The sequence below is a fragment of the Xiphophorus maculatus genome, chromosome 15 (assembly GCF_002775205.1).
Source record: "Xiphophorus maculatus strain JP 163 A chromosome 15, X_maculatus-5.0-male, whole genome shotgun sequence".
NCBI lineage: Eukaryota > Metazoa > Chordata > Actinopteri > Cyprinodontiformes > Poeciliidae > Xiphophorus > Xiphophorus maculatus.
Window position 1 is genome coordinate 18,577,486 of NC_036457.1, and position 14,772 is coordinate 18,592,257.

The following is a 14,772-nucleotide window of genomic DNA, read 5'->3' on the forward strand; positions in this document are numbered from 1 at the left end:
AATTCAAGAGTATGAATAGTCTTTGCGAGGTGCAGTAGTTCAGAGAGTCACTGCGCTAACGTCCAAATTATGCCAGCAAAATCGACGCCGTAATTAGGCGTCCCACAAATCATTGGTGCTGACACCATCTACACCCGGAGTGGCAGAGCCCTCACGTTTCAGCGAGGTTATTCGACAGCGACTCTTGACCTCGCTTGTTTAGCCAGGCTGCCACACCGGCAGCGTTACACACTATGTGTCGTTGCCTTTTGAATCTTGATGCGGATGTCAGCGACGGCGCCTTACTCTGGTGTGTTTTTAGGCAAAAGCTGCACAAATTGATATGCAGCGTATTTCCTCCCGGAGCGGTCTGGGCCCTGGCAGGTTGTTAGTGGAAAGGCGCTACATCCCGGCGATCTCGGGTTCTCCGCCTTCTCTTTGCACTTATGCCGATAATCACCCACTTGCGTGACGGCGCATGAGGAGGCTCCGTCGATATGCACGCGTGTTTGCACACATTCTTGCTCGAGCGTCACGATGTACATTTGTGCCTCCGTCACCCTGCCTGTTGGCGCGCGTGTGTGTGTGTGTATGTGTATGTTTCATGGGGGACATTGTCTTCTTGAAACACTAAGCAAATCTCCTCAATGTGATAATTGGCTCCCCGGGGTGCCTGTATCTTTGCTGCTCATCATCGTTATCTCCTGAAGAAAAAAACAAGAGTGTTTGGGAGATGAGATAGGCGAAGTTTGCGCAGATGTCTGGGAAATGCATCCCAACTCGGGCTCAACTCTGGCTTGCGAGGAAAAACTTGGAGGCGACACCATGGGGCCAGCTCTTGTGCAAGCAGGTCTGCTGAATGCTGTCTGCTGCCATCAGGGAGTCAGGTGCTTGTATTCTGACAGTTAAGGTCGATGAATGTTTTACAGGATCCAGAGCAGCTTTCTAGGGCTGGTTTTATACCGACTGTTGGAGACGGTGGTACTCCCATTTTAAACTCCTTTACTTTTCATGTGTTTGGAAATGACATTGTTTAAATAGAGACAGTAATTTTGAAAATTATTAATCTTTTTACAGGTTGTGCTGTTAATGTTATTTAATTAAATGAAATATGAACCTGGAATAAAACTCCTAAGATCAGATGCAGTCTTTGTCTAGGCATGCAAGCCCAGCTACAATGTATTTTCTAATATACAAATTGAAACAAGTTTACGGGAATGGTGCATCAATAAGTGATTTCAAGAGAGTATGTGTTATATCTACAGTGTTGAGTTTCATCCCATGCTTCCTTTGCTTTAGCCTGGTGAAAACCAGCCCCTTGTTCTACTTTTTGCTTCGTACAAAAGTTCTGGACCCTCAGCTATTGAGAAACGATTTCTTTCCGGAGGTGTGGACTCTTGAAGTTTTAAACAATTGGATGTGATTTTACCCAATTGCTAATGTTTGACGTGTGCAGTGCACCTTTTCATTTGTGAAGGAAGCTATGTTGTGATGCTGACTTCAATGGAGTCAGCTGGGAAATTAGACTTTTGCTGAAACTGGTGGAGAGTAGGGGCAGAACGTCTTTGCCTGTAATACAATGTCTTAGGCATTTCTCTTGCTCTGATTTTATTTACTCGATATTTGGAAGAGTGGCCAAAACAGACATTTGAGTGTCCTTAAATGTGGAAATTTGCCTGAACGAATAACTTTAACTTCCTCCGACGCCATTGCCAAACCTCAGCTACAGAGACACTAGAAGAATTGTGTAGGAAGGCGATGGCCACAAACGATACGCAATAACTTAAATAGTAATTGATGGACGACCACAGATGACTGAGTAAGACGAAGTAGATATGTTACGGCATGACCAAACTGTTTGTGAAAAAAATTCCCAACTGGAGATGTTGCAGCATTTACTAAACTAAATCCAGGGACATTGTTCTCTTTGAAGGAAAAATGAAGAGCAGCCATCAGTTTAGAATAATTAGTTATAAGCAGCTGTTTGACGCCTGGAATGCTTTACTGGTTTAGATATTTTTGCTGTGCCACATAGACGACAGAAGTTGGTGGTTTGCGGTGCTGACACCTGAGCTGTCTGAAAAGCAGACCTTTTTTTTTATGCTTGAAGGCAAATAGAGATGCTCATCTCGCCAACAGTGCCTCTCCTGCATCCGTAGACTTTCCCATCCATATGTTCTCCCAGTCTCCCGGGTATAACGGACCATGGAGCAGATTGTTGGCCGCTTCATAGGGGAAACAGAGAGACAGCTGGGCACCCATCACACGGCCAAACAGATGTTCAGGTGACTCGGAGAGGAAGTGAATGGTAATGGCAGTGGGTGGGAGGTGATGCGGAAGATGGAGAGTGTTGATGGAGGCAGAAAAAATGAATTAATACACCGATGCAAGGACTCGGAGGCTTCATTAGCAATCCCCCGTCAGCCTGCAAGGTGGGCCAAATGCTTTCCACCCTCCCACAGCCTAAGATGTCGGTTTTGCCTCGCATGCGGATTCAGATACCGCTCTCTATCTTCTCTAAGGTCTAATGCCTTTGATCTCTTGATTATTTCTTTGCCTAAACGTGAACTGGATGGCTGAGCGGCGCATTGATTCAGCGCCTTAATTCTGACCCACCTTAGGGAACAGTCAGAAGCTGAAACGGAATCCGACCCTGCAACCAGGCAGTGAAATGTTACCAGGCTGTGGCAAAAAATAAAAATGGAAATGTGCGAGCGGTTTTCACAGACCCCGTGGCTTCGGGCCAGGTTTGATTAAGTCAGAGGCGCACATCTGACACACATCTACATGATGCAAAAGCTACATTTTTGGCAAAGTCTTCCCTCCCTACTGTTAGTGAGACCCATTTATCAAATTAAGCTCAATGAAAGTTCTTCAATCTCTGTTCCAAGACCTCCTGCACAAGCCCTTCTCTATTTTCCTCTGCCAAGCTTTGTTCTTTGGTTACAGGTCTCATATATAATACATGAGGATTGGGAGACTTATCCCATTCGGTCCATACTGGCTCCTATTCCCAAGAAAGAGGCTATATTTAAGAGCTGGAGAGGCAGGAGTTTGATTCAGTGGAGACGCTGACTTGTGCCTAAAATTGTGGCAGTGGTTCAACAAAGTCCTGAGACAGAAATGAACACACTTGCATTTAATACTCCCTCTTTATTCCATTGTTGGTTGATTTAAAAAGCCTTAACAATGTTTTGTGAATTAAAAATTTTATTTTTTTTTTCTTGTCCTTTGCTATAATAGCTGGCACCACCTACATCTTTGGCAAAGGAGGAGGCCTGATCACCTACACATGGCCCAACAACGAGAGGCCGAGCACACGGACGGACCGGCTGGCGGTGGGTTTCAGCACCACCATCAAGGATGCCATCCTTGTTCGCATCGACAGTGCCCCACGCCTGGGTGACTACATCATGCTCCACATTGTATGTATTATTCTTATCTTTTTTACTTTGTGTGTGTGTTTTTTTTATGTTTGTGCTATCTGTAAGCCTTTATACAATATTTATTTTGTCCAGTAGGGGGGATTTCTAAAGCAAATTGGTTGCAAGGAATTACATTTTTTGCAACCAGGGTTATGAAATTAAATGAATCCAGTTTTAAACGGGCCTTAAGTCAACAAGTGGTTGACTTGAGGCCCGTCATGATCGGACCAAAGTCAAATTGTCGAGGTGCGGTCGCATGGTTTTCGGATCTTTGCTCCCCATGAGAAACCCCTCTGGCAGGAGTGTACGTCAAGGTGTTTGGTCGTATGTGTGGTTTACAGCACTACAGTAAACACGGCAATCATGACAGGAAGGAACAACTATTACAAGTTCACAATAAGTTCAAAGGAGGAAATAAAAGCTGGAAAATCCTGTTTTATTTTCCATGTTATCGGATAATAGGAATGGAAAGCCTCGGTGAGACGTTCTCCCGCTGCATTGGATCAGAACTGAGCATGAAGGTTTTAATGTTTCAGTACGTTTTTCCTCACAAGCTTGAACAATTGCTCCCCAAAACTAGCCATCCTACTCTATGACTGAAAAACCAACATCAGTAAGTTGAGTATTTGGGGTTGTTTTCCACAAAAACAAACACGCACGAAATTCAGACAAATCACACAATAGTTTCTCATCAGGGGAGTTTTAGGGGCTGACGACACGAGGCTGAGAACAAAATGACGCGACTTTCATCACACAACTGCGACAATGAGTACCGATTTTGGCAGTTTGGTTCGACCATACAGAGCCCTTTATTTAATTTGGAGGAACTGGTTTATACGATAGTGGCACAAACCAACACTACCCGACACAACAGAAACGTTTAAAAGGATTTTTCAAGATTTGACTCTTTGTTGGTGGTTGGCTGAATTACGATTTGTATAATAATCGGTTTTGCTAGTTGGTGGCAGAATAGTTTAAAAGTTACAAAAACTTAAAGACCACTCTAAGCACACAGGTTTCACACCAAAAATCAAGTACAACTGAGTTCAATTCAAGTATTATTGAAGACGGGTAGCATTTTGAAGAGCTACCTATTATGAATCATTATTTAATATCTTAAATAAAAGCATCACAAATGCATTACTTTACACAAACCATCGCAAGCACAGATTTTTAGGTCTGAAGAGGGATGCTCCACTCGGATCTGTAGGCAAACCACAACAGGTGGTGGGAAATTAATACACATCATGCTGTGAGAAGGTTGACAGATTTGATGCACTTAGGAATCCAAAGTTGAAGCCTTGTAATGTAGCAAAATGTAAAAGAAAAAAAAAAGTCATGGAGTTTAAATATCTGTTCAAGGCGCCGTATGTCGCGCACAGATATTCAAACCAAGTCGAATTTAACAAACAGACTTGCATAATTTAAATTCTCATGGCAGGCCTCAGGGCAAACACAGCCTGTGTTTCTCAAACCGATCTATGATTAAAATGCTAAGAGAAAGTAAAGTACTGTACTCTCTCACCACCACCCCTTCCATATAATCCCACCTCTCCAGCACATTCAAACCAACTCTAAGCATGAATAATAAATGTGGCTCTCCATATATATGGACTCTTCTACCTCACGTTGGTGAAACTCGCGAAGGAGTTCACGGCCGGCAGACCGGGCGAACCAGGCACAGCATCTTAATAACCTCTCGTCACGACCTTGCGTGTCGACTCACGCATGTAAGCATCAACTATTAGCATAACAATCAACTCTAGCCGGGGCAATCAAATCGCTGCAGTGGCTGTACAACAGGGCGGTGTTTGCTGGCGACGGAGGAAAGTCGCTGCTGACGAAAAAAAAGATGATGTGATGGCGGTGGGGGTGCTACAGTTGCTAAAGCAGATTGAAAGTCTTTTTTTTCTTAAAGAGCACCCCGCGTCTTCTGAGTGCTAGCCATGTGGCGCAGAAAAGCAGCCATCTGCTCTGCAGAGATGAGGGCCAACAGCAAGAAAGTTCTGAGCCTGCTTTACAGTACAGAACAGAAAGGGGGGCGGGGGGGAGAAGTGTATGTATGCGTGTGGGCTTGCATGTATGATTGGGTGGAAAAAGGGAGTGAAGTGAATTGGAGTGGATGTAGGGAAAGCGATAAAGATGTACAGTAAATTGTGTGGGGGATGTGGGAAAACGCCTCCCTACGTGGTTCTAACCAAACGGATAATTGGAGTAACCTCTTAAGGAAGTGAAATGAATGCATTTTTAATCCCGCATTTGAGATAGTATAGCAGAGCTAGCCAAGCATGATATCTCCTGTAAATTGGCTTCAATTCGTTAGATATGGAACGTCTTCATTCACCCACTCTAGTAAATGTATTAATAGCAAAGAGGCATATGGTGATTTCTCAAAATAGGCGTGAACTTGGCTTCTTTTTGCAATGTGAGCAGTGTTGTACTGCTGATATTTTTAAATGATTTATTTATTGACATCCGAGGGTGGGTAAACAAAGACGGGGGTTTCGATTTAATTTCAACAATGATTGCTGAATAAAGTGGCCAAACCAAGGTACTGTATGCTTCCTTTGTTCTGCAATTGCACTTGAGCAGAAATTAAATGAGGGAGGCTAATTTTTTTATTTTATTTTATTTTTTTACACTGGTATTAAGTTGCATTAAACCTTGGGTGAATATTTATGTTTGAATATTTTAGAGGAAAATCCTCTCTACCTTCTTTCATTTCTACTAAAACACAGGGAGGAGGAAATGTTGGCAGCGTACGTGAATGGTGTAACTCACTTCTAAAACATTTTTACCAATATGTATACAGAGATGCTTTACAATTAGACTATAATAAACTGCAATGTTGTAATCATTTCTAATGGCACACATTCGGTCCTCGCTCTCGGCAGCGTGAGCTTCTTAATGAATCCGAAGCGAAAGGTTAAAGGCATTACGCCTGTCGATGGAGGACGTACGTCCAACCAAAGGTCTCGTCATGCTCTGGGCTATCACCTTAACTGTTACAATTATTGGGTCGTTGTCGGAGCATCAGCGCACAGCGGCGGCACTGTAACGTCTTTGATAGCCGAGTATATGGCAGGGAAATATCAACAGAAAAAGAAAACACCTTAAGCAGATTTGTAGATAACAGTGGATTATCAGGGCATACACAGCACTTTGTTTAACATGCAAAGCCCTTAGCTGTGAGGAAAAGAAAAACAGAATTCCGAGGGATGAGCTAATCACAGACTCTCTCTCTCCAGCCTTGCTCCCTCTTTTGCTTCCCTCATTATCTCTTCCCCGTGATTAGCTTACAGCTTGTTTGGCAATCACAAATTAAAATGCTGATTGTAGTGTTTACATTTTAACTGCTAAGAACAACTGCACGCTTGGGTTGAAATCGCGGGGGCAATTTGCGAAGGTGAGCGGGACATTTTGCCCCTGCTGGCATCTCATTTGCGAGTTCAGTTGATCTGAATGTGGAGCATGCAACGGATAAAGATCTTTGTCAGCTTCTAAGGGGGAAAAAAAGCTGCCCTGAAGAAAATGCAAAGATGAAACCCTGAACAATGTTTTTGCTTAAGATCTTCCAAAATGTATTTTCTCTCTGAGACCACTTTCGCTTTCATTTTGTGATGCCTCGCTGCCCAGGGCGCCATTCCATCAGAATACGGCTTGAGCACTTGGGGAAGAAAAAGACTTTACTTACAAACAAAATGAAAATTCATGAAACATGAGCTCCAGACCATGTCTTAGTCAAGTCTTGAATCTTTAGGGTCCAAATCTAAGTGAAATGACTGTTTCTGCAACCTAAGTAAGTCTCAAGACAAAACTAATGTTCCATTTCCTCTAGCGCCTACTCATTGTGGCTCAACTCAGCTTTCCAAGGGTTTTCTATGATTACTTGGTACCGGCCCAATAAAGGCTGGTACCTTTGATGGGGTTCCAAGTGTGCACAGTCAGGCTGAAAATACAACTTCAATAGACTGTCGATCCCCGACTGCCTAAGGTTGGAGACACTAGTTGCATCACAGAAGTGACTCCCTTACAATAATCCGACCCACCATTTAAAGGACAATGAGCAGATTGTTTAAAATAGCTTCCATGTCCTCCAGGGTTATTTGTGTAGAGCATTTCTCACGTGGTTCTGCGTTCCGGACTTTAGAATCGCCCAACTGTATGAAGACCAGCTGAATCTCGCTGTCAAGGTGAGAATGGCCAATATGAGTCCAGTCTCAATCTCTGGTTTATTGTCGGTTCATGCAAAAGGGTTAGTGAATGTCCTTGTGTGTTTTGGACCGTGAACGCTGATTGAAAATATGTTTTCAAAGGTGGCTGGCAGATAATATTCAAAACTAAGGTCTGGTTCACAGTTCTTGTAATTATTGTAATAATTTTCAATCTGTAGTTTAAAATATACGTAATACCTAGACTAGTCTTGACTAGATTGGAAATTTCTACACTAAACAAGTTTTTAAAGACAATTTAAGATTCATAAACTTTTCACAACACTGCGCAGGAGACCCAATTTCAACATTGAAGCCAACTATAGCCTCTATTTAGACAAAAATAAAAGTTTAAACTGCATTAAGCCGAGGTTGTGAACCATTATAACTGTATTTACATATTGTATGGACACAAGTGAACATTTGTCAAAGCAGTCTCTAGCAGTCAGGCAAAAGTTTTCAGAAAGCTCAAAACAAAACATTCCAGCTTACTGAGCAGCAATTAGTACCTGTAGCAGCAAGAGAACGTCTAGATGTCTCTGTAATATGATGAACGCGGCTGAAGTTGTATTTGTAAGATAGAATGACAACAATTCAGAGAGAACCACAACGTCGAGCCGAACCGCTGGACGTTTGCTAGTCAAAACTATAACATAACAGCAGAATGTCATCTGCGTAGCTGTGCGTGTTGATAAGACAGGAGATACTGATTGTAATGGTACACCTAGTTAAAACTTGGAAACAGAATTTTTCTTTTTAAGTTGAAGTCCCGGCTTGGGAAGGGAGCGGTCCCCGCCAACCTAGAGTTCAGGTTCATAATGGTTTGACATACTTTACAAATATGGTAGGAAAATTAAGGCAACTGTGTATATGCACTGCTAATGTTTTTATCTTATTGACTGAATTCATCCATAGTATTATACAACCTCTACTTGCACATTTAAATTGATAGAATGAGAGCTGTACATTGTACTGGCGTAGCTAATAGTGATTAGCATTGCTAAAAAGCTAGCTTCCAACTAGCATGGTTTCAACTAGTGTGTGATGTCATTCCCAGGCAAACGGAGCTGACAGGTCTGATCTGTTTCACTGTTATTTCTCTCAGCCACTCTCAGCTGCACATAGATCTATCAGTTTTCTATAACGTGATTTAAACTTCAACAAACTTTCATGTTTCCACACAGTTTGTTCCGATTTCAGCTTGGATGTCTGTGGGTATAATTTAGATGTCGCCGAAATGTATTTTTAACTAAGATTGCTCAGCGGGACGCCTCGTTCCCTCACCTTCAGTCACACTCAAAAACACGACGATCAGCCAGGGTCTTGCTTTCTAATAGGGCTCACCCACGCCGAATCTCATTATCCGTTTGAGGTTGTTCTCCCCAACCCCTCTCACGCTAATTCGCTGCGAGAAAGGTGCGACCGCCGGATAATTGAAAACCTTCACGCAGAAACGGAAAAACAAGACGCTGAATGAGGCGAGGCGCTATGCCGTAACACGTGACGCCCGCACGTATGTGTGCACATGTGCGAAACTGTACGTGGAGTTTAATGAATTGTTGTGGAAGCATGCTTGTTTTTCCTCGTTCCTGTCAGGATCCATCCATCACCGGGCCGTCTCTGTCACTGTGTTTATGTCAAGCAGTGTCTGTTTCCCCATCTGCCTCCCCTGCCTGCCCCTCACCGTCTGACAGACCTAATATAAGATGTTTGATGTGTACCTGTGTGCATCAGCGCGTATACGGCCAGCGATGTATTGCTTCTATCAAGTTACCCCAACCTCTGCAGGGGAAAGATAGATATTATCATGGTTATGGCTCACAGCCTCTGATAACATTACAGCTTCGTATTTGACTTAGTTTTTTTCGTTTTGTGTTTTCTCACCTCTCTCTTTTGATTCCACCGTCATAGATATAAGTAACTGGGAGAAAATGTCTCCCACTTGCAGTACATTCATTCAGCATTTATACCTGAACAACTGATTCATTTTTATCTCTGCAACACAAAGATTTAGATATTTGTTGTTTTTTTTTTTTTTTGCTGATTTGATTTTTGATAGTTTAATATGAACTCAAGCCTGTTGCTTTAAAGTTTCATCTCTGTTATCAGCATTGCTTTGTATGAGGTCAGTATATGTATAATACCAGTAGATGCAGTTGATTTATTGATCATTTAAAGGACACACTACTATATACAAATGTTTGTAGGAATTATCTGCAAATATGTTGTGGATCTCAAAGTGTATAGACAGACCCCTGTTAATTTTCCAAATATTTTTAAACATTTACACTTTTAATATCAATGAATGTATAATTTGACTAAAAATACAAATTACACAGTAAATTAAATGTAAAGATTAAGAGAAAGTGCAATTACTTGGTTACAAAAGCATCGATACTTTTAAATTGAAACAGTCGCCCTTAGTCGTCTTTGTCTCTCAGCATCCAACATCTTGACTTGTTGATATTTGCTCGCTCTGCCTTGCAAAATTTTTCAGTCTGTCAGATTTTGAGGAACTATCTTGTCCAAAACCTTTTTTCAGGAAACCACACATCAGATGTAGTTCCGAACTCTTGTTGGACCAGTCCAAAACGTTTAACTCATTAACATATTCTCTTGTTTCTCGATTGGTCTGGAATGTTATGTAACCTTTTCTGATCTTAGATTGTCTTTAAAATAGTAATTGCTCAAATATAGCTCAAAGCAAACAAACAACATGACATCTTTTGCTAAAGAAACAAAACCGGATATATCCGACATACAGTCATATTGCATCCCAGGTCCAGACTGATATAAACTTTGGTACACAACCTGAATCCTTGTGTGGGATTTCATTATATCTTACAATCCAGACTGATAAATCCTGCAATTTGACTCAAAATGCCCACACAGACAATTTTTTCCCCCTCCTGTTCTGGGCATGTTTAATGAATGAGGGCCTTTGGGGGGTCTAGACATGCTGCTCACTGGCTGAATGTAAAGTGTTTTTTACTACAACACTGAAACAGGACACTTGTAAAGTAAAAATGAAGTATCTGATTGGGACTTTGTTGGTTATTAGTTAAATTACTGACAAAAGCTACTAACAGAAACTCTAAAATGTGGTCAAAACTGTTGGATAATGGCAAAAAGGGAATTTTGATATAAAGTAAAATCAAAATTTTGCTTGAGTTTTCACACGTGACTTGGATTATTTGGTGATATTCTGGCACTGATGGAAGCAGAGAACTGAATTTAAAAAAATGTTTGAGGAATTTGCAGAATACAACAGTTGACTTAAAAAAAACAAACAAGGAACCACAAAAATAAAAAACAGAAAATAAACTACGCAGCATACAACTGTTTAAAATTTAGATTTTTTTTTTAAAAAGAAGAAAGTTTATGAACTAATTAGAAGAAGTCATGTAACCCAACCTGGGACATGCAGGGCTTTAGGGAGTCTGGGGGCCTCTAGGCAAGTGTCAGCCCTGCCTTTTTTGGTAATTAACTTCTAAGTAAAGAGCCGACTCATTTGCAAAGCAGAGAAGAAGAGGAAGAAAAAAACACATGCTAAAATAAATATGAAGCGTTCTTTAAAGAGAGTACAAGATTAGAGACATGGTTGTGAAAATTCGCCAGCACTCCGATGGAGCAGTCTTTAGAAAATGATTAGTGTAAGGAACATTTTTATGTCTTTCATGAATGACTGCAGCTTTTTAACCAAAATGGCCCCCAGGGGTATTTTTTCCACTTGTGTGTAATGCTTCACTCAGCAACAGACGCTCAATAACAGTTAGATATAAATGATCACCCGCAACCACTTTGATAGACACTGTAGTAAGTCTCCCTGTCATTATCATCAGGCCACAGAGAGCTGTCTTAAGATTAATGATTCCATGTGTCCTTCTCCCAAACCAACACTGAAAATTAGAAAAAGAAATGGCTGCCTCACTAAAAGCTGTACTGAGTGTTACAGAGCTAGTAAACCTAATAGTTCTGGGTAATTTCAATGGTTCATCAAGCTAAAATGAAACTAATTTGAGTGGTGGCTCCATCCTGATGAATTTCTTTCATATTTTAATAAATTCGCACCTCCACTGATTGAAAAACTTTTTTTTTTTTAAATTCCTCCTTATTAGCCCTGAACTCTGGGTGCTAAATGGGGTTGAACACTGTGAGTAAGTTGACAATGATGCTGGCGCTGCGTCCTTTCAGACGATGTTTACAGAACCTTTGTATGATGTTTCCATCATGGAAATATGAATAAACAGAAACGAGGAAGAAGAGCAGCTGAATATTCCTTTCTGTAAGTTGGTGGGTTACCATCGGCGAGCCTGCAGCGGCTTTTATGCTCCAAACATAGACGGGGGATTATACTTCCTGCTGCGCCTTTGCCTCTAAAGCTGCTTTTTTATGGATTTCAAGAATTTAAAAATAATAGTAATAAACAGACCAAAAATACATTTTTTTTAGGGGTTTTATTTTTATTCCTGTAAATGACAGAGTCAGATCTTACTGCTAAAACCATGGTTAAGCATACACAATTTATATCTTTAAGGATTTATGTATGTTTTATTTAGGAGGGGGAAAAGTTGCTGAATGTCTTTGTCTCGAAGGTCATGCGGCTTTGGAACGTAAAAAACCCGAACTGGTCTGTTCTGAACACTAGAAAGCCAAAACCTAATTATTTTTGAAAGTGATCAACTTTTGGGGATTTTCAGTCACAACATTTTTCAGGTTTCAACTTAATTTTGTCCTGAATTGCAATTTTTAGAACTCCACACCTCTCATAATTTTGAAGGTGCGTCTTGTACATCATCTTTGTGCCAATTGAAATTTATTTTAAGGCTCTTTCAGATAAATTGTATGTTGTTTAAGTTTAGAAAACCCAAAAAGTTGGAGAACATACAGGTGTGCAGTAAAAAAAATGAAGAGACCAAATACATCTACAGGGAGAACATGCCAAGTCCACATTAAAAGACATCAGGATGGGATTCAAACCTAAGACCTCATTGGCTAAAAACCTACCATCTGTACCACTATGCAGCACGCAGCAGTAGAACAAAGTTTATTCTCAACATCAAAAATATTCCGTGTTTTTATGTTGTCTTTATGGCTAATTCTTTGGCCAAATTGTGAAAGTTTTCAACCTAGCCTTAACTCGTGCTAACATTTAGCAGCTACAAGGCTAATGCTACCATGAGGCAAAAACTTGTTTTTGTAACAGGATTACATAACAGTATTAAACCAGCTTGCTAGTTTTTTCTTTCTTCTATGGAAGAAGTTTAATTCAAAATGTGTGTTAGCAACAATGAGGCTCCTGCTAGCTTCTGACAAACTGCTTCACAAAAAACACAAACCCCCTCATTTGGATTAAAGAAAAAAAAATCCTGCAGCTTCTGAGTGTACAAGTTCCACCTCGTTTGATCTGGCTTCTGAATTTATCAAGCCTTTACTCTTAAAACATGTCTGTACCTATTAATGCTTCCGAACACTACAGAAAAAGAAATCAAAACAAAAAAAACACGTCTTTTTGCTTACAGACTGTTTGTGCTCTGCCCTGTCGCCGATGTTCAAAAAGTTGAAACGGAATCGGCAAAGAGCTCAGGAGAGTTTGGTGCGAGTCAATCTCAATAATTTAAAGAGAGTTTCTTACTCTGACTGAAATTAAAAGAAAGAAGAGAAAAACAACACAGAAGTTGTCGCATTGACATAGCTACATTACAACAAAACCCTTTCTCGTGTCTTGTATTTTCCCAACCACAACATGCTCCAGTGCACATAAACATCTGTAAAACATTCCTTTCTTCTTTTTTACTTCCCCCTCCATGTCTCCATCCTCCTCCTCCATCCTCACCTCTCTCCAGTGCACTCCTGCACGTTTAGAAAGCAAACAAACACACACATTTCCAAGGGCTCCTTCAACAAATTTTCACCCCGTGGAGTGCTGCCACGAGCGCTTCAGACATGATACAAGAGCTCTTCGGGGACATCTGCCTGTCATGTCAACCAGAGGCACTACGGGGGCAACAGAGCATCACACACAAACGCACACACACACAGTTTCACCCTGTTCTGCCACCATCCTGCGTAACCAACAGCAAGTAACAATAAGCGCTCGAGTCGGACAGACGGAGCAGCGGCATCGTTACGCTCCCCATGTGGTCTTGCGGCCTCTGCCCCCGGCTCCTCCGATGTATTTTTCATAGATTAAGATGAAAAATTCAATGAGACACAACCAAAAAAAGGAAAGGATAATAATCCAGCACGCCCGCCTCTATCTCCTCTCCGTTTCTGACAGCCGAATCCCAGAGGGATGCCCGTGTTTTCACAGCTTCATGGTAGGACATGAATCCCATTCACACGGTGATGAAGAGACAGAAAGGAAGGATGAAAGAGACAAGAGAGCCGAGCATCATGTACATCCAAAAGTAGAACAAATACATAGCTCTGATGGGGAAGGGGTAAGAGGGGAGGTTGGAGGGAAAGAACAAGGAAGGGTGGGAGGAAAGGAGATATAGTGAGATGTGGGTATTTTAGAATTCAGAGCAGGATCAGAGGCAAACTTGGCTCAGATAGGTCTCAGCACACAGGCACATTGGCTCTGAATTCCAAATTATATGTTGCCTCTCTGCCTCGGTCCGACGCCCCAGCAGTCGCACTCTCTCTCTCTTTTTCTCCGTGCTATCTCTTGCTTCTTCTTATCTCTCCATCTTTCTTTTTCTGCACTAGAGCCACGGCGCTATTGTTTTCACACTAAAGCCTGGATTGAACTCTGGGAGCGGGTCGGTCAATCAGTTTGGATTCTGCTGTGGCGGCAGGCTGTGATACGGGTCAACCTCACCCAGGTGTGGATCAAATGGTGTTATTAGGCCAGCTGTTTTATCGCCAAACCACAAGTTATATGACACTAAATGGTCAATATTTTCATATCTACTGTCTTAATAAACATATTCTCTTTTCATATGGTACAGTTAAAGGGGCGGTATTATGTAAGATTGACTTTGCATCATGTTATAATGTTATGCGATTATCAAAAACATACCTGGAGTGTTGCCTTGATTCTTTCATGGATGTTTGAGAAATCCTTGAATCTCCTGTGGCAACCATTCAGCTGTGCAAAACGCCTGGCTGGACCTAGCCCCGCCTTGGAGGATGAAGCTCCTCCTCTGAGCTGC

General features: G+C 41.5%; 1 protein-coding gene across 16 annotated transcripts in view; it reads left to right on the forward strand.

Moving 5' to 3' along the window:
• LOC102225484 (neurexin-3b) overlaps positions 1 to 14,772 on the forward strand; it is a 391,379-nt gene that overhangs the window by 285,129 nt on the left and 91,478 nt on the right. For all 16 annotated transcript variants that reach the window (XR_002754044.1, XR_002754045.1, XM_023348134.1 and 13 more), the window contains one exon: positions 3,223 to 3,404. Coding sequence is in view for 14 of the 16 variants with exons in the window: in XM_023348134.1 (XP_023203902.1) it covers positions 3,223 to 3,404 (182 nt within the window). In the remaining 2 variants the exon portion in view is untranslated. The remainder of the gene's footprint in view (positions 1 to 3,222; positions 3,405 to 14,772) is intronic.